A 20,153-nucleotide genomic window follows, 5' to 3' on the forward strand; every position below is an offset into this window, starting at 1 on the left:
CTTGAATTGGAGCATGCAAACATTCTTTTTCTACACCTGTTAGGAAAAAACTTTTGTTTTTTCTTGTATTTGTGGACTTTTGGAAGACATAACTTGATATAATATTTCTTAAACCCTTCCTTTAGTTCTTGCTCATTAAGAACATATTGATTATCATCCTTCCTATTAAGTGGAATTACTTGCTTTCTAAACTTCTTTCTTAAATAATATGCGAGTAATTTATCATCTGTTACCTTTTTTTAAAAAAAAAACCTGCTTTCTTGCTAAACCAAACTGTGCTTTCACTGTAATAGCCTTTTAGCCTCTAATAATTTTTCATTAATAATTTTCCTTGCATCCTTTCCCCCCTTAGATGCACCTTTTTTTAACCCCCCCCCAAAACGGCCGTAGCCAATTCCCATAATATAGAATCATTAATGTTTGGGGTATCATTATTATTTAAGTTCCTCTGAAACAGTTTTAACAAAAGACTCACTCCGTATTAAGAACAAATTAAGATTTGCATTATATTGTAAAGTTAATAGTAAAACTAATTGGGCTGTGATCACTATATAGAGCAGTACCAAGAGTTGCATAGTCAATCCTTTGTGTTAATTCTGATGATGTAAAACAAATATTTGTGAATAAATATCAGGTACTCTGGAGTAATATGTATAATCTCTGTAATAATAATAATAGGCTGGTTTTATTTTAAAGTATTTCTGAGATTACTCATAATACGTTTAGAGAATGCAGTAGCTAGGTTGATGACTGGAGCAATTTATCACCGGGCTGCCGTGCCTCCCAGAATATTTGAGGGCTCTTTGCATCCTTTCTCTCACCTGAGACAACTGAGGAATGGAAGGAGAAGTGTAAAACAGCCACCCCGCCCCTTTGAGTGTCCTCCCTTCTTGCCGCATTCAAAAAATGGCAGAAGTCTGAGTGAAGCAGGGTGGAATAACACGGAGGGCTTGTTTTTCTAAAAGCAAGGAAACAAAGCAGTTTGAAGAATGAGAAATAGCAAGAGAAGCTACAATGCAGAGGCTTTCCCTAACTTCCTTCCTGCTGTCCTCAATCCCTGTTTTAAATTGCCACTTTCCTTCCTTCATTGTCACCCCTACTCAACACTATTTTAACCTCTGCCACCGTTTAAAATCTCTACCATTTCGTTTCCATTGGTGTTTCATTCAAACCTCTGCTGTTGTTTAAAACTGCACTCCTGCTTTACTCAAATATCTGTAGTTTAAAACAATTTTTTCCCTTAGTGTTGCTTTACCGCTGCTTTACTCAAACCTCTGCCCTTATTTAAAACAGCCACTTCTTTTTCAGTGTCTCTCTTTTTATTCTCAAACTTCTTCCTCAGCTTCCTCATGTGAGAGATAAAAGATGCAGAACTTTACTCAGACCTCTGTCATGGTGTAAAACTGCCATTTTACTCTCAGTTCCCTCCACCCGTTTTACTCAAATGTCTCCTGTTGTTTTACGCCACCACTTTCCCTGTCTGTGGTGGCTGCTGGTGATGTACAGCCTACCATCTCTTTTGCTCCCTGACCTGACTCTGAATTTATGCAATTTCTTCAGTGGGGGCTGTGCTCCGACTTCAACGAAATCCGGGATTGTGATGCAGCACTAGAAATGATAGCAGCCTTGCATTTTTATGTATATAGGAAGATATTTGCAACACTAACCTGGAGAGCATGGTAGTGAGTCCAGGTGTGGCACAAAGCCTCAAGCAAGAACATGAGTGCGGGAATTGCTAGTTGGTTTTGTCCTCACTTAGGGACGCAGGTGGTGCTGTAGTCTAAACCACAGAGCCTAGGGCTTGCCAATCAGAAGGTTGGCGGTTCGAATCCCCGCAATGGGGTGAGCTCCCGTTGCTCGGTCCCTGCTCCTGCCAACCTAGCAGTTCAAAAGCACATCAAAGTGCAAGTAGATAAATAGGTACTGCTCCAGCGGGAAGGTAAATGGCATTTCTGTGTACTGCTCTGGGTCGCCAGAAGCGGCTTAGTCATGCTGGCCACATGACCTGGAAGTTGTATGCCGGCTCCCTCGGTCAATAAAGCGAGATGAGCGCCGCAACCCCAGAGTCGTCCGCGACTGGACCTAATGGTCAGGGGTCCCTTTACCTTTGTCCTCACTTATTTTTGTTGTCTTAATCAGTAACAAGGGGAGCATTGGCCATGCATCTCCTCCCCAGAGTATGGTGGGAGGGCTTTCTTGCTCCTGAAGGTGTGAAATGGAGTTTCTTTTGCAAGAGGATACACTAGAGGAGGTATCAGGGACGGGTGACGCACCTATGGCCACTGACACCTAAGAAAAACGATGCAGGAGTTAGTGACTAAGGTTGAGTATCGTCTCTTCCCCTATCCTGCCCATGTGAAGGTTCTTGCATTTTGAGAATCTTTGGCTAAATGCCCAGTGACTGAGTGGTTACCTCCAAGTGAGTTATGAGCACTGCAAAGAAGAGAGGTGGTGATGGAGACTGTGGACGAGCAACAGTGGGAAGGAGCAGCAGCAGATGATAAAGAGCTGCTGACACAAGGGGAGGTCTGGTGATGGGGGTGGGCAATGCACACTAACACACAAACCAGGGCAGGGGGCACCGGTGGCTGTTGACTTAGCAGCAACAGATCAGGGGTCATCAGCGGGACTCCCAGGGTTTTTATCGCGAAACATTTTTTGATTTATAGGTTTGGTATTCCTGGATTTTAAAGAACTGTGACATTTTGGGAGCTGCTGTGACTTTCATTATATTGCTTCTGTTTTTATGCTGTGTTTATATACTGCGGTTTTAATTTCATAGGCAATGTTTTACCTTTATTGTAAGTCACCTGGGGAACTCTTGTTATTTGGTTGGCATATAAACGTTGCAAACAAATAAATCAAAATTCAAGCAGCCTCTAGCCTGAAAATACAAATTAGCAAAAGAAGATGGGCAGACCTGAAGCACAAAGCCTCATTTTAGTGGACAGTGCAATTTTATAACAAACTGCGGTTGACAAACTGCAACCAATTTCCATATTACTGACAGCAACCTGCCACAAGATGGAGATAGCAGGTAAGAGAGGAGACCCTACCTTTCCAACTAAAGTTTGTGTGCAGTTAGACCCGGACAGCAAGCCCAACTGAACTCAAGGAGATTTACTTCTGCATAGGACTGCACTGCAAGTCACAGCAGCTTCTGCTACTGAATTATTTTAACATGTCTTGAAAAAAAAGCCTTTACAATCTAATGAAAAAGAATCTCACCAAAGCTACACACACCATTGGAACAGTTCACCGTCCATCGTGGGCACACTCTATGCATTTGAAGCCATAACCTGTGCCGTCTTATTTTATAAAATAAATCTTATTAATTTTTAAAATATAGACAAAATACAAACAACACAAAACATATGGATAAACAAGGAAAGAGGGGCGAAGTGACTAGAGTGGATAAAAGGGAGGGGAAGGTAATAGAAGATTATAAAGGTAAAGGGACCCCTGACCGTTAAGTCCAGTTGCGGACGACTCTGGGGTTGCGGCGCTCATCTTGCTTTACTGGCCGAGGGAGCCGGCGTACAGCTTCTGGGTCATGTGGCCAGCATGACTAAGACACTTCTGGTGAACCAGAGCAGCACACGGAAACGCCGTTTACCTTCCCGCCGGAGTGGTACTTATTTATCTACTTGCACTTTGACGTGCTTTCGAACTGCTAGGTTGGCAGGAGCTGGGACCGAGCAACGGGAGCTCACCCTGTTGCGGGGATTCAAACCGACCTTCTGATCGGCAAGCCCTAGGCTCTGTACCCTACATTAATTAATTAATGTACCCTACATTAATTCATGTGATGCAGCTTTTATAGCCACAATCCAAGGCATTAAAAAAGTATTCTACCATAATCTTCTAAAATATATCCTCTCCACAGACTTAATTGGACCATTGAGGGTCCATGTTCCGTCTCTGCTGTATTGACATATATCAATGATTTAGACCAAATAGCACAAAAAGGATCTGATTTATGTTCTCCCCTCATTTTTTTTATTTTTTGGTATGTGATGTGCTTAAGGGCTCATAGTCTTATTTAAGGGTATGAACCTGTTTCAGATGAAGCAACAAGTTTATTCTGCTTATGGCCTCAAAGACCACCCTGCTGAAGCCTCAGAACCTCATGGAAGGCTAAGATTTCCACCGGTTATGTGAAGGGCTTCAGTGACTTGCTGCCATGCCTTTATCTGACCTGGTACCAGACATTTGTCCTCAGAGACAAACCAGAAACAGCACTGGTTAAGGAGCTTGGAATCAGTGCTGAGAAGACCCACTGAAGAGTCCTTGGTGTTGTCAGAAGAGGAGGTCCTTGTGAGTGCTGGCACCAAAAGATCAAGGTCCAGGCCAGACAGCAATGACACAGCATGTTTCTACAATCCCAGAGTTGTCGCCTGGCCTCATGAGTAAGCAATCTCGGAAATGCCTTCATTACTAGCTGCAGTAGTGTGATCTAGAAGGGCAGATTAAAGGAGGTCTCCTTCTTGAGCCTTCCAGTTTGTGGAAATAACTCAAGCTGCTGACTCCTTGGTCCAGTTACCCCTCCTTGTTGTGCTGTATCTTGCCTGAAGTCCCTGTGATAATGACCTTGAGCTGTCCCCCCCCCCCCCACCTCTGGGTTGTATTTTGGACCTAGATGGATTCTCTGTGCTTGACTTTGGCTTGTCTGAGCAGTGCTGCACCTGCAACCCTGCACTCATTTTGGTATAAGCTTATACCACCTGAGATTGGGACCCCAGACCCTGAGGATACCCACTGGACCACGGCTCCTCTTAGATCCTTGCCTGCTCCCCAAGATGAGCAAAACTAGGATCTAGATTGGTATCGGAAAGCTTTTAATGTTTGATGTTTTGATGTGTTCCTTTACATTTTGTTAGAAGGCACCCAGAGTGGCTGCAGCAACCCGGTCAGTTGGGTGGAGTACAAGTTATTATTGTTATTATTATTATTAACCATCTCTCTCTGCCTTTTTCCTTCTCCTTAAAGCGAAATTCACGTGCACACACTCAAAAAGCCATGAAAGAAAATAGTGCTGCTGCTATTGACTCCCCCTAGGTCAGACAATCCACTTGCAGGTTCCAAGCCATCAGCAGAAGGCTAGGTGTACAGGGAACCAGTGGAAGCTGGTCCACCAGGGTTATCAGGGCACAGCCAGGGCTTTTTTTTCCGTGGGAACTCACTGGAACTCAGTTCTGGCACCTCTCAGGTGGGCACCATTGCCATTCTAAGAGAACGAGGGAGGTGTTCATGGCAAGTTCCGTCACCTCTTTTTCTACAAAAATAGCACCGGGCACAGCCCTCCTAATGTGTATGTCAAGCATTTTAAAGATAAACTTATTTCAAAGCTACACTCTCTTTCCCGCCCCCATTTTATAATTCTGATTGAAGTCTGAGGTTCTGCAAACGTTGCTGTCAATCAGCTCTCTGCCCCACACAGCCAACCCCAAATTCCTCCCATGCATCTCTAAGCAAAAAAGGCAAGTGATTGAATGGACTTGTCCAGCTAAAAAATCTGTGGTTAAGAGGGCTACCCAGCACAGCCACTATAGCAGACTTGGGAGGTGTTAGGACTGCCTCAAGAACAGCCTTAGCCTAGGTCAGAACCAGGCATCTGTTCTGAGCATGCTCAGAGCTGTTTCCTTGAAGACCACACATACCCAGCCAGGCCTTAGGAGTGCACTTGTTCTCTGAGCTCCCTTTTTGTGTAACTGAGCAGGACTGGCTGCAAAGTGGCTTTGTTGTCTTTCCCTATGTATTTGTTTTACTTATACAATTTTTGTTACATGGATGGAGATACTGGGAGCAGTTTAAGGGTTTGCAAGTGTATTGTTACATAAATGTTCACGGTTTACCACAAATGATGCATCGGACGAAGTGGACTTTAGCCTCCAAAAGCTTATGCACTAATAAACGTGCTGGTCCTTTCCCTGTTTTGCTGAAATTGTACTGCAATACAATCTATTTTAAAGGCTTCTAAGGATAAAAAGAGTATGGAACACTTGGGCAAATTTAAATTGCATTACAAAAGGCTCAAACAAGAACACTGTGCACGGGTTGCAGTCTCTTCTTGCATACCACACCCAGGCAAGCCTGTTGCAACAGGCAAGGCACTGCTGGATTTGCTGAAGAGCTACCTATAAAGTCTTATGTTTCTAGGTCCGCATATCGCAGCTGTAGACCAGATCATTTCCCCCTTTGATTTTGGGTTGCTGTTTTTCATTTGTTTGTTTAATGATTCCAAACTGGCCCTCCACACCTCCCCAATGCAAAACCAGGGGCAGGAAGGCTGGAAATTTACTTTTTAAACAATTCTCATTTCTTTTAATCATTATTGGGTTTGTGTCCATTCCACCCTTCCTCCAAGGAGCTCAATTCAAAGTGTTGGTGCTGACCTTTAAAGCCCTAAATGGCCTCGGTTCTGTATACCTGAAGGAGCGTCTCCACCCCCATCGTTTTGCCCGGACACTGAGGTCCAGCACCGAGGGCCTTCTGGCAGTTCCCTCACTGCGAGAAGCCAAGTTACAGGGAACCAGGCAGAGGGCCTTCTCGGTAGTGGCGCCCTCCCTGTGGAACGCTCTCCCACCAGATGTCAAAGAGAACAACAACTACCAGACTTTTAGAAGACATCTGAAGGCAGCCCTGTTTAGGGAAGCTTTTAATGTTTGATGTATAGCAGTATTTTAATATTTTTTTGGAAGCCGCCCAGAGTGGCTGGGGAAGCCAGCCAGATGGGCGGGGTATAAATAATAAATTATTATTATTATTATTATTATTATTATTATTAGGTGGCAGTCATGGGTCTCCTTTCCCCCATGTTATCCTCACAAAGACCTTGTTAAGCTGAGAGACTGGCCCAAGTCAGACAGTGAACTTCATGACTGAGTGAGGATTTGAATCCCGGTCTCCCAGCTCCTGGTCCACTTAATATCCTTTCTCCCTATTCCACATTCTGGAAAGATGATGTAGAAATGACTAAGATCGCTGTATCCTCCCAAACAGTGCCTGTGGGGCACCTTTATGACTAACCTACTCAGGTTGCAATTCTGTACAAGCTTATGAAGTGGCAATCCCAGGGATTCATTGAGGCCTGCTTCTGAGTAATGTACGGTTTCTTTGACTTGAACACACACTAGAAATTGTGGTGGCAACTCTGAATCAAGGCACAACACTTAGGTATAAAAAAAATCCACTGTTTCATTGCAAAGGGAGGGGGAGAGAACCAGAACAGGTGGGGCCGCACATATTTCTTTCCTGCAGAGAAGCAACTGTGGCAGCAGCTGTATCCTGGCTGTATCTGTAGTATCTTTGCAAGGGAGCCGGGTGGAGAGAAAACCAGAACTGGCCACACCCATAAGATCTCATTGGCCATGCCCCCATGCTTCTGCTCTTGGAGGCGAGTGTCAGTACAGAGGCATGCTCAATAACTCAGTGATGGGTTTCACAACAGCCAATTCATCCTTCATCTCTGGTCGCTGATATCCCCTGTAAGAGATTAGAATTGAGCCACATAAGTGGAACCTGACCAGCGAGTGACATAAGTCGGCAAAGTGCTGTTCTGGGCAGGCCTTAGGTGGTTCAAAAATCTTCATAAAGGCAGCCAAGAAAGCATCCCAGGATGGAGGAGTGGGCTTTCCCATTCAGGGACGGAGATACCCAGTCAAGATCTTCTCTCCATAGTGCTAGAACCAATTCAGTCTTGTCCATGTGACAGGTCTCAGGCTGCAGCATAGACAATAGCTTGGCACTGGGCAATAAAACTATGCAAGTTTGGGTGCTATTAAAACATTTGTGTAAAGGCATTTGGAGCTGTGAGTTCCTGGCTTGTGGTACAATGGTTATCTGATAGTCTTCTGTCTTGTCTAAGAACAACTAGTTTTCTGCCTGGTGATGATCTGTTCCTGCAGAGCCTGGGACCCAGTTGTGGCTCCATCCATTATGTTTTTGGGAGTACAGTGGTACCTCGGGTTAAGTACTTAATTCGTTCCGGAGGTCTGTTCTTAACCTGAAACTGTTCTTAATCTGAAGCATCACTTTAGCCAATGGGGCCTCCCGCTGCTGCCGCGCCGCTGGAGCACAATTTCTGTTCTTATCCTGAAGCAAAGTTCTTAACCTGAAGCACTATTTCTGGGTTAGCAGAGTCTGTAACCTGAAGCGTATGTAACCCGAGGTACCACTGTAATGTAAACCCATAGATTAATGGAGTCTGAGCAAACTGTCAGGAACCACTAGAGGCAGAGAGTCCAAACAGGCTCACAATCAGCTTCCAACCAAAGGAGATAATGAACCAAAGGGGTGCTGATCAGGTTCTAGAGAAAGATCTCCAGAGGGCCTTCTCCCAGCCAAGTGGGAAACCAGTTTTTCTACTGGAAATGCTGGGGCTTAAAATCCCAGTGGCATTCCTGGCAGAAATGGATGCACCAGGGACCTGGAGCATCTGCTCCCACCTCCGCTGCCAGTGCAGGCAAGATGCTGGTCCTTTGGAATCAGAAGGGATGGGCAGGAGGGCACTCCACAAGCAGCCTGATCATTCTGCTGGTGCTTCAACCAGACGTTCACAGGCTTTTAGATCAGGCCTTGAGTTGGTGGTTCTTCCATGGTCGGGTTCCAAAATGGGCAAATGATATGATGAAGTGAACTTGAGGGAAGGCAGAGCAGGCATCTGTTTAGCATCTTCTGTCATGGGTGAGTTGCTCAGAATGAGGAACCAAACCTGAAGCAAGAGCTAGATAGGAGTTCCTTGCGGCATATGCTATGGCCAGAGTGCCAAGCAGCAACCCCATTCCTGGCTTTTACTAGGGCACTACTGCAACACAATAGAGATGAAGCTGGAGACCCTCTCTTCCCGAGGGCTTCTCTGGTGGTGCACTGGGAGCCTACGGGCAGACTTCCCGATTCAAGGTCCCAGACCCCTTACACTTGTTCAATCCCCACCTGCTTTTGTAGAAGCACCAGAATGAGGGCAAGAGAGTAGAAGAGCAGAGCCCGGACTTTCCCACGGTTGCATATTCCCAGCAATCCCCCTAGTTCTTAGAAGGATTCTTGGCTTAAGGAACATGATTGGTCAATGTCACAAATGACAGCTGGTGTGATGGGGTCACTAGAGGATTGGACTAGGGCCTGGGAAACAGGGGATCAAATCCCTGCTCAGCTGGGAAGCTCACCAGGTGACCTTGGGCCAGTCTAACCTACCTCGCAGGGTTGTTGTTGTGGGGATAGAATGGGGAGGAAGAGGAACCACGTGTGCCACCCTGTGCACCTTGGAGGAACGGTGGGATATAAATGTAATATATAAATAAAACAACAACAACAATAACACGAAATAATTATGGCTAGGGATTTTAATGCTGTCACTTTCTATGGACACTTTTGAAAACCCAGAAAATACCGTATTTTTTGCGCTATAAGACTCACTTTTTCCCTTCTAAAAAGTAAGGGGAAATGTGTGTGCGTCTTATGGAGCGAATGCAGGCTGCGCAGCTATCCCAGAAGCCAGAACAGCAAGAGGGATTGCTGCTTTCGCTGCGCAGCGATCCCTCTTGCTGTTCTGGCTTCTGGGATTCAGAATATTTTTTTTCTTGTTTTCCTCCTCCAAAAACTAGGTGCGTCTTGTGGTCTGGTGCGTCTTATAGAGCGAAAAATACGGCACCCAATACAAGTGTTTAGAAAGGTGTACTCTAACCCACCCGCCGCCTGCCACTCCCCAAGCTGCTCTTGCTCTCCCAAACATGAACTCTATTCTCCTTAGCATCCTCAGCAGGATGGAGCAAAGGAAGGGTCCCTTTCGCCCTCCCTCCTCCTTCCTGCCATTGCTCTCCGTTGCACAGACTAAAGGCAGGGTGGGATGCTAGAGCGCTTATGAAGAGCTTCTCCAATGCAATGCAATATGGAAAAGAAATCAAGATCACAGGCCCAAACTTTCACCACCCTAATACCCAGAAAGGGTGTGCAAAAGAAAAGAGGGCACACTCCCTTTGCGTATCCCCACTGAGCTGAATCACCCTGCTGGACTTCTCGAAGAAGAAGAAGAAGAAGAAGAGGAGGAGTTTGGATTTGATATCCCGCCTTTCACTCCCTTTAAGGAGTCTCAAAGCGGCTAATATTCTCCTTTCCCTTCCTCCCCCACAACAAACACTCTGTGAGGTGAGTGGGGCTGAGAGACTTCAAAGAAGTGTGACTGGCCCAAGGTCACCCAGCAGCTGCATGTGGAGGAGTGGAGACGCGAACCCGGTTCCCCAGATTACGTGACTACCGCTCTTAACCACTACACCACACTGGCTCTCAAAGAAAATGGGAAGGGGCAGGAGCAGCTTCTTCCTCTTCCTCCTCCTCGGAACGGCCATACACTTGCCAGCTTTAGTAGATGGATGAGGAAGCAACAGCCGCCGCCCTGTGCCACCTGCCCTCTTTGGTCCAGGAGAGGGGAGAGAAGGTAAACCATTGCCATGGCTGCCACAGAGCGAGGAAGGGGTGTTGCTGAACCCTGCAGTGATGCTCTCAGGGGCTGCTGCATCTCCACAGCCACTGGTCAGCAGTTGGAGATGGTGGGGCCTAATAACAGTGGCAATTTCTGATAAAGTTCTTCTCCTGCTGGTGCTTCAGTTAAGTAGCACAACCTTGCTTCCAAACCAGCTCCTGATGACTACACGGCTGGCAGTTTCATGTGTCTGTCCACCCCCACCAATTTTCTGCTCCTCCTTCTCCTGCGCAAGCTCCACCCAGACTTAAACCAACATCAAGTTTTCGAGGGTATCCTATCTGCTGCTGCTTTGGGATTAAGTGTAGGCCAGCATCTCTTTCTTCCCCCATCCCATCCACGTTGCAGAGAGTCTCTGCCTCCCCTTGCGCTGTGTGCAAATGGGCCGGTCCTTTGTGCAATTTTATTATTATGCTGTTACCATTTCATTTATGAATCGCTTTCTATGAGGTGTCGTGAAATGATTTACATAAAAGCAAATATAAAACAGCTACATATGTAAAAACACTTAAAACAATTGCACTTATAGAAACAGTTTAAACAACTACTATGAGACACGCCTTAGCAGGATGATGATAATAATAATAATAATAATAATAATAATAATAATAATAATAATTTATTATTTATACCCCACCCATCTGGCTGGGCTTCCCCAGCCACTCTGGGCAGTTTCCAACAGAACACTAAAATACAATAGTCTATTAAACATTAAAAGCTTCCCTCAACAGGGCTGCCTTCATATGTCTTCTAAAAGTCTGGTAGTTGCTTTTCTCTTTGACATCTGCTGGAAGGGCATTCCACAGGGCGGGTGCCACTACTGAGAAGGCCCTCTGCCTGGTTCCCTGTAACTTGGCTTGTCGCAGTGAGGGAACCACCAGAAGGCCCTTGGCGCTGGACCTCAGTGTCCGGGCTGAACGATGGGGGTGGAGACGCTCCTTCAGGTATACTGGGCTGAGGCTTTTTAGGGCTTTAACGGTCAGCACCAACACTTTGAATTGTGCTCGGAAACGTACTGGAAGCCAGTGTAGGTCTTTCAAGACCGGTGTTATATGGTCTCAGCGGCCGCTCCCAGTCACCAGTCTAGCTGCCGCATTCTGGATTAGTTGTAGTTTCCGGGTCACCTTCAAAGGTAGCCCCACATAGAGTGCATTGCAGTAGTCCAAGCGGGAGATAACCAGAGCATGCACCACTCTGGTGAGACAGTCCACGGGCAGGTAGGGTCTCAGCCTGCGTACCATATGGAGCTGATAAACAGCTGCCCTGGACACAGAAGTGACCTGTGCCTCCATGGACTGCTGTGAGTCCAAAGTGACTCCCAGGCTGCGCACCTGCGCACAGCTACCCCCACCTCTTCACCCTGATACTCTTCCCCATTTGACTGCGTTTGAGGCTGGGGCAGAGCGAGGAGGGCGCTTATGTACATCCTGCCAGTGTGCATGGTGCCTTGGAACACAAACCCTTCACAAATGGGGAGTTGCCTGTAATCAAATGAGTGCCTTTGTTGGTGGTTGTTTAAAGACAAGATTGACCCCTTACTTAATGAGCCAAGTCACAATTTAACCAGGTGGGGAAAATGTTTTTGTTGGATAGGAAGGCTTCCGGTTGTTAAAATGAAAGCTCCCTCTCCCTACCTGTGACCCTCAAAAAACACTTAAGAAGATTCAAATCCACTTAATTAATCCATCAATCCATTGGAGGGTGAGGGACACAAGAATTAGCTTAGAAAATTCACAGTAATTGGTATCCAAGGATGGCTTGAGACTTCTCAGCATGGCAACAATTATTACTACGCTGCCATTTTAATGGTTTTATCCTTTTGGTGGGAGCCAGGTAGTGAACTTGGGGGGCGGTTTGTAGAGCAAACAGGGATAGACCTTGGGAAGGGGCAGAGAAGGAGAGGAGCTCTATAAAATTAAAGAATCATGTAATTAAGTCTGCAACTGTAAACATCTGGGGGAAATATAAATGGATTTTGGCTCTGGGAGTGCCCCTAGTATCACCAGCACTATAGTCTAAAATTTGGGCGCTGAATATTTCTCAATAAGTAGGATAAGTATTGTTTTGGGGATGGTAAAGAAAAAATTGAGCAGATACTGTGATGATCAATATAATTTTACCTTTTGCTGCTATAATAAATAATTACAGAACTACCAACATTAGGGATGGGGTTCTTAATGTCCAAACATGATATAATATAAAAAGGAAACAAACAGGGCAACCTTATGCAGGTCAACTCAGAAATTGTACTCAAAAGTATTTACTCCCATGCGAGTGTGTATAGGAGCCACAACATGACTTTGGAAATATTGAAAAGGGTACATACTATTACAACAGAGGCTGAACCATTTTCAAGTAAGGTAAAATGGGAATTGGACCTGCAGGTGTGTTTTTCAGATAAAGATTGACAGTACCTATATAAAAATTAGCAACCTCTGTATCCTTAAATGTGACCAGTAAAAAGAATTAAAACACTTGTGTGTTTATTTGGAACATGTACATACACTACACTTCAACAAAAAGTTCTTAAGACACTTTGGCTTACAACAATGTATTGTTAAAGCTGTTTACATTCTCAGCAGGGACACTTCTACCCCTGAGCAAACTGTGCTGCAAATCTGCTGTGTGCGTACTGCAAATCTAACCCTACAGATGTTTAGCAGATTTGCTGGTTATGTAAGAAAATTAAATACTTAGGGCCCCCATAAAAACACAGCATGGTGTATTGACCACGGTGTCAGACTGGGACTGGGGAGTCTCAGCTTCAAATCCCTATGCAGTCATGAAGCTCCCTGGGAGACCTTAGACCAGGTAATATCCCTCAGCTTAATCTCCTTCTAAGGGTGGTTGTGAAGATGACACAGGGCCAGGGAGAGTCATATAGGCTGCTTTCTTCTTCTTGGTGGAAAGGCAGGATATAAAAAATTGAAATCCCTGTTGTTCTGAGCACCAAATGGGTGTGAGAAACAATACAAACAGTTCTTTGGATTAAAATAATGCTATCTAGATTATACACTGATAATGCAGCAATAACGCCTCGTGCCAAAAACTGGAGCTCTTAAAAAGTCCTTTTTATGAGGATTTTCCTTCTTCTTCTTTTTGCAGAAAATACAGTTTGTTATGAGTGCACACAAAGTCACTACTGTGATTTAAACCCATTTGTTTTGTTAAACAGAAATGCATGTGTGTGGAAACAACTGGGGATTTTTTTTTTTTTTTTAAATAGTAGGTCCCGTTGGGATAATGCTATAGCAGTATTCCAAACTAATTTGTGAAATATTGTTCATATGGTATTCTTTTAAAAAAGACACATGATTTAATGTGATTCCCCCCCATATTCCCCTTTTCCTGCCCAACATACCATGTAAAATAATAATAAAAAATACACAAACAGGCCATATTAAATTACAAACAAAAAAGGAACAATGGAGGATACCAGTGGCAAAATGACTTCTGGAAGGAAAGTCCTTCCCTCCTCCTCATTCTCTTCTCCTCCACTGGCCCAGAGGCTGCGGTACAACAGCCAGACATTCACACTTCACAACATGCTCACTAGCAACGGGTATTTTATTGCAACCCTTCAATAGGCAAACACCTTTTCACTCTGAGGACATACAAGTCTGGATGGAAGGAGAACATGGCACAGTATCAGGGAGACAAGTCCCCTCCTCTTAATACTTTGGATCTGTTGCAGAACCCTGCACAGAAAACCCTCTACAGGTCACTAGCTTGAAGCACAGACAGGAAAGGACAAAGCCTACCGAAGCCACACCGCCTACGGACTTTCCCGGTGCATTAACCAGTTTGCAAGCCGGAGGTCTCTCTCTCCTGTGCTCCCAAAGCTGCCAAGTACCCTGTCATGCAGTTCAGAATCTCTTATTTCAGCAGATACCAGCCCTTGCTTCAAACACAGCAAGAACAAAAAGAAGAAGAAGAAAGAAGAAGAAGCAATAAGCTCTGTGCCCTACATGCGCTCAAAGCTAACCTCTTTCTTGTACTCCACGGATGTATCCCAACACATGCACAGATAACCCTCAGAGCGGAGGCGCACTCAAAGCAGCAGAGAAGCCCCAGCTGCGGGGGCAGGTGCCATTTCCACATGCATAAGCCTTGCAGCCACACCCTTTGTGCCACCGCTCAAGATACTTGCCTTTCTTACCCTGCGTCCTCAGATACACTGAGGCTCTCGTGTCATCAGGCTCTGCGGCAGAACGGGGACAGGCATTTCTGCATCTTGCCCGAGGTATAAGATTTGTGAGTGGAAGAGTGGCTGGAGCCTGGGACACATATACAAAGACCCAGAATGCATGCCTTCCGACCCGTTTTATTTCAATGAGCACCATACATGGAGGGCTCCGTGAAAGGGCTCCAGCAGAAAGCACAGAGACCCCACCCGCCAGTGGATCCTGCCCCTCCCAAGCAACATGCTTGCTTCCCCCCAGATGCCACCTGCCAGCTCCTGTTCCTTGCAGCCAGAAGGTCTCCTCCCGCCTCCCACACAGTTGTTCCCTCCACCGGCTGGGCTGGCAGGAGGCCTCTTCCCTGAGCAGTCCTGTCCTGAGCAACTGGCACCTGGACACCTGCAGGCTCCGGCCTGCAACATGCCAAGGGGTCAAGGTCCATTCATTCAGGGTGGGCGGAGTCCACGTCACTCCCACACTTCTGTCCATATGGCCCGGGTGCGGCGTGAGGGGGTTCTGGGAGGGTGTAGGACAAGCTCTCCTACCTGCTTGTTGGTGTATTTCTGAGGGTTGGTGCGGTAGCTGTAGTCTGAATACTGCTCCGAGCCTGTGGAATTGCTGTCCCCTGTGCCCACAAAAGTATTGGTGGCCGGCAGGTCCTGCACCACCTGGTGCTTCTTGGAGGCAGACGGCGACTGGGGCTGGAGCTGGATGGAAGGCAGGGGGGAGTTGGAGCGGTAGTGGCGGCCCAAGTCAGGGCTGCCAGGGGGGTAGTTAAGGGGCAGGTGGATGCGGGGGCTGTCGCTGACCGAGTCATTCATCAGGTTGAACTTGAGGGATTTCTGCAAGCCCGTTTCTTCCTCATCCTCGGCTGGTTTGGGCGGCTTGGGCGATTTGTTCTTTTTGACCTTGCTCTTGGCTTTGTTGCCTTTGTTGCCTTGCTTGGGAGCGTACAGGTCCTTGGTTTCCTTCTTGCCCGCCTGGTAGCCGCTCTTGGCCTCCTTCTGGCGGCAGTAGCGCACCAGCACAACCAGCACAATGACCAGAGTGACGGCCACTATGCCTGCAATGACCCCGAAGAGGATGTTGCTGCGCTGCTTGCTGCGCTCGTACTCGGGGTCGCCGGCGATGTCAATGTCGATAGGCGTGTCCAAGCTGTGTCCCACCAGAGTCTCCAGCAGCGTGCGGTTAGTCAGGGTCTCGTTGACGTAGAAATGGACCAGAGCGGTGCCGTGGCGAGACGGCTTGCCCTTGTCATTGACGCGCACCACCAGGCGGTGGAGCCCGTGGTGCTTGCGGAGGATCTCCTTCTCCAATGTGATGTTTCCGCTCTGGGGCGAAATCTTGAAGAGCTCAAAGGGGTTTCCACCCATGATGCTGTACTGCAGCTCAGCGTTGATCCCAGAGTCAATGTCTTCGGCTCCGACACTCATGACCTGCTGCCCAGGACTAGTGTGTGGCTGGATATGCTTGTAGGAAGCGTTGGATGGAGAAATGATGACAGGAGCGTTGTCGTTCTCGTCAAGCACATTGATGGTCACCCCAACATAGGCAGACCTGGGTGGGTCACCTGAATCCACAGCTTTCAGTCGGAAGGTGTAAGTGCTCTGCCGCTCGCGGTCAAAGGAAATGCTGGAGAGGATGGTGCCAGTACCATTCTGGATAACAAAGTCCCCGTTGTCCTGCTCTACTGAGAGCTGAATGAAGGCATTCTCCCCTTTGTCTGCATCGATTACTGTCACCATGCCCACAGGACTCAGAGGGGGCATGTTTTCCATGACGGAGAAGTTGTAGCCACTTAGCATGAACTTTGGGTCATTGTCGTTGCGGTCCATGACGTTGATGGCAACAGAGGCCGTCCCCTTCCGGCTAGGGCTGCCCTTGTCCGCTGCGACTACCAAGAATTCATAGCGTTCTCGCTGCTCACGGTCCAGGACAGTCTTAACCCGGATTTCACCAGACTCTGGATCAATGGAGAATATGCCTTTGGATGAAGGCTCTGTCACTAGGGAGTACACCAGCTTAGCATTGGACCCGCTGTCTGCATCAGTAGCACTCACTTCTACCACCAAGTCATCTGGGGAATTATTTTCTGGGAAAGATACCTCTGTTGAGCTCTGGCTGAAAACTGGGTCATTGTCATTAACATCCACCACCTGCACCTTGAGAGAGTTGGTGCTGGACAGAGGTGGATTGCCAGAATCCACAGCCACAATCTCAATGGTGTATTCTTTCACGGCCTCATAGTCTAGTGGCGTTGTGGTCTGGAGAAAATACTTCTTTTTGCTGTCACTTCCGGTGTCACTGGCTTGTCGCAACTGGAAAGGTACATCACCAGCCACCACACAGGTCACAACAGCATTCTCACCTTCATCCCGATCAGACACCTGTACCAGAGCCACAGGTGTCTCAACCGGCACATCTTCTGAGATATTAGCCATGCCATCTTGGTGGGTGACCAAGCCAATACCACGAATTTCAATGGATGGAGCGTTGTCATTCATATCCCTGACACTAATCACCACCTGGGCACGGGCAGTTTTGGGGTTGGCCCCTTTGTCCTTGGCCAACACAGAGAACTTGAGCACATTGATGTCTTCACGATCAACGGGACCCTGAACAGTGATAAGTCCAGTGGCTCTGTCCAGGCGCAGCAACCGGCGAACCACATCGGAAGCTTGGTGGAAGGAGTAGTCAATCTCAGCATTGGCACCCTGGTCAGAATCATTGGCCTTCACCTGCAATGAGAAAAGGAAGTGGTGAGCAGGTACCTTGATAAATTATGCCTGAGAAAACTGAGCTTGCTGACCTTAAGAATGTGCCCCAACTATCCCTTGTACCAAGGAGATGACAGAACACTTCAGCCATCGCAAAGTGTTGCATCACATCGTGTGATGTCAACTGAATCAATTGCACCGACACCAAGAGCACTAGTTCACTACAGCTGCTTCTCACTGGGCAAGATGCAAGCCAAAGGGAGCCATCCCTGTCAAAATTCCAAAAGTTACCTATATTTTTCTTGGTGATTGCCAATAAAAGTTTCACACTGAAACTTTTATAGCACTGTTGTCTATAATAGCGGTGGGCAGAAAGTACATCAGGATCTACAATGGTGATTTGTAATAGGTTGGCAACTCTTTTTTACTCTTAACTGTAGAACAATAGCAACAATGAAAAGGGTTGTTTTTCCCCAATCTGAATTTGATTGTCTAAATGAAAGACAGCGAGGGAAAGCCATGAGTGCATTCTTGTATGAATGGTGTTCCTAGACTGAAGATGTCCTCAGAGGTTCCCTCATCTTTAATCTTAGGTGTAAGTCTACCTCCAGGAATCACTATTTTTCACATAGCTCTGGGCTGTTCCACTTCTGGTTCTCACAAAACAACCCTGCAAGCATGAGGCATGCCTTGTCTTGTCATAAAAGCATTAAAAGAGATGTTGTAGTGTGGACTCTACAGCTTTGGATCTGTTCGTATCCTCTCTCATCCATAAATAATAAGAAAAATTAAAGAGCTTTGCTCTACCTACTTCAGCATCCTATTTCCATCAGTGGCCAGCCAGGTGCAAACTTTGCCCCCTTGAAACTAGCATTTAGAGATACACTGCCTTTGAACATGGAGGTTCCAGGTGCCTCTTCTAACTGATAAACCGGTCTTCCATGAACTTGTGCAATCCCCTTTTAAGCCACTGTGACGCAGTGGCCATCCACACCCTGCGATGGAGGAATTACAAAGCAGGCATTGTGTTCTTCCTTGTCTGTCTGGAATATACTAGCTGAGCTTTAGGTTTTATTGGGTGGCCCTGCGTTCTAGTGTTCTGGGAAGCAGACAGAAATATATCTCCATATATTATCTGCACATGAGACATAATGTTATAAACCTCTGTCATGTCTCCTTTTCTCTAAAACAACAAGTTCTTTATTAAAAAAACCCAAACCCAAGCATATAGGGAAGGTGCTACAATCCCTTGGTTGGCCTTTTGTACATATTTTCAAACTCTGTTACAAACATTTTCAAGATGGGGTGACCAGAACTCTACACAGTACCTCACCAGGCGATCTTGGTCCAGTCTTTTTCTCAACCTAACTCAATTGCACAGGGTTGTTGTGGGGAGGATAAAATGAGACAATGCCCACGTATGAGAAATGGTGTGGTAAAATGCAACAAATGGTCTCCTTAATATGTAGCAGTAAGTCAGGGTTATTGAGAAGTGTGCTAATGAATGCTGCTGGATCACTCCCTACTTTGTTCCTCCTCTGGTGCAAGCAGCAGCAATAAACCATAAGGCCTTTGCCTGTCATTACAGCATTACAAATCTGGGGTTGTGGTTCTCCCTAACAAACCACAATCATTAGCCAACATGAAGTCACGGTTTGCTGTTGACTTGCTGATCATGGTTTGTTAGGGAGAAACAAACCGCAACCTTGGTAATGAAAAGCAAAGGCTTCATGGCTTCCTACTCCCACTTCCACCAAGGGAGGAGCAAAGCCAGAGTGATCTGGCCGTCCCCATCGTCATTAAACGTGGTTTATCACTACATGCAAATTGTCCCAATTAAATAACCACTATTACTACATCCTGCCATTCAAGTCCTCTGTTAGTCAAAGATGACACCCACAGTCCATACCTGATACACCCAAGCACTGTCTTCTAAGTGCCCCAGCTGCACATACAACAATGCCCCAGCTAACTCCATAACCCACATCCCATGACTCCAGCAGAAGCTTGCTAGGCTCCTCAGTTCTTTCAGCTCTTGGCTAAAAGCCCAGGTCTTGCCTGAGACTGACAGGAGGCATTTCTCTTTCTGGTGGAACTGGCTTGGCTGGTCTAGCTGAGAGGCCACCTCTTCCACTCTGGTATGCAAAGAATTAACCAAGAAAACCAATCCAAAAACCACCCAGCAGGTCCCTGACGCTGAGCAATATAAAGAAGTGGGGCTGTGCCAAAGGCTTTCTGCAGAGAAAGTCCTTACTGCATAAACCATTGAATGACTCCCTAGCTGAGAAGGGGCAAACCCAAGATCAATACTAGGGGAGCGAGTTCCATAGTTTAATTACATGCTGCGTGAAGAAGTGCTTTCTTTTATCTTTCCTAATCTTCCAACACTCAGTTCAAGTGTTATGAAAGAGGGACAAAAACCTTTCTCCGTTTTCTCCATGCAATGCATAGTTTTATTAACTTCTGTCATACTACCTTCTCACTTGCTTGTTCTCTAAGCTAAAGAGCTTGAAATCATGGGGCCTTTCCTCACAGGACAGGTGTTCCACACCTGTGATCATTTTGGCTGCCCTTTCCTGAATCTTTCTCAACTCTTCAATTTCCTTTTTGAGGTGAGGCAACCATAGATCTGTATGTGCCTCTTGGGTTGTGGGAAACCACACTTTCCTTTTGCATTCATTAGAGTGGGGTGTCAGCTCCAAAAATCAGGACTCAGAGGTGTCAGCAAAACCTAGAGGAAACAGTGAGTCTCACAATGGCAGGTGCATGGTGGGCATC

The 20,153-nt window shown here is 46.4% G+C and overlaps 1 protein-coding gene across 4 annotated transcripts in view; it reads right to left on the bottom strand.

Moving 5' to 3' along the window:
- Nucleotides 1–20,153, bottom strand: part of PCDH1 (protocadherin 1) — an 80,515-nt gene that overhangs the window by 32,405 nt on the left and 27,957 nt on the right. For all 4 annotated transcript variants that reach the window (XM_081014657.1, XM_081014655.1, XM_081014656.1 and 1 more), the window contains exon 3: nt 15,204–17,396. In XM_081014657.1, the coding sequence (XP_080870783.1) occupies nt 15,204–17,396 (2,193 nt within the window). The remainder of the gene's footprint in view (nt 1–15,203; nt 17,397–20,153) is intronic.

This window comes from Podarcis pityusensis, assembly GCF_964106645.2.
Source record: "Podarcis pityusensis genome assembly, chromosome: 7".
NCBI classification, from domain to species: domain Eukaryota; kingdom Metazoa; phylum Chordata; class Lepidosauria; order Squamata; family Lacertidae; genus Podarcis; species Podarcis pityusensis.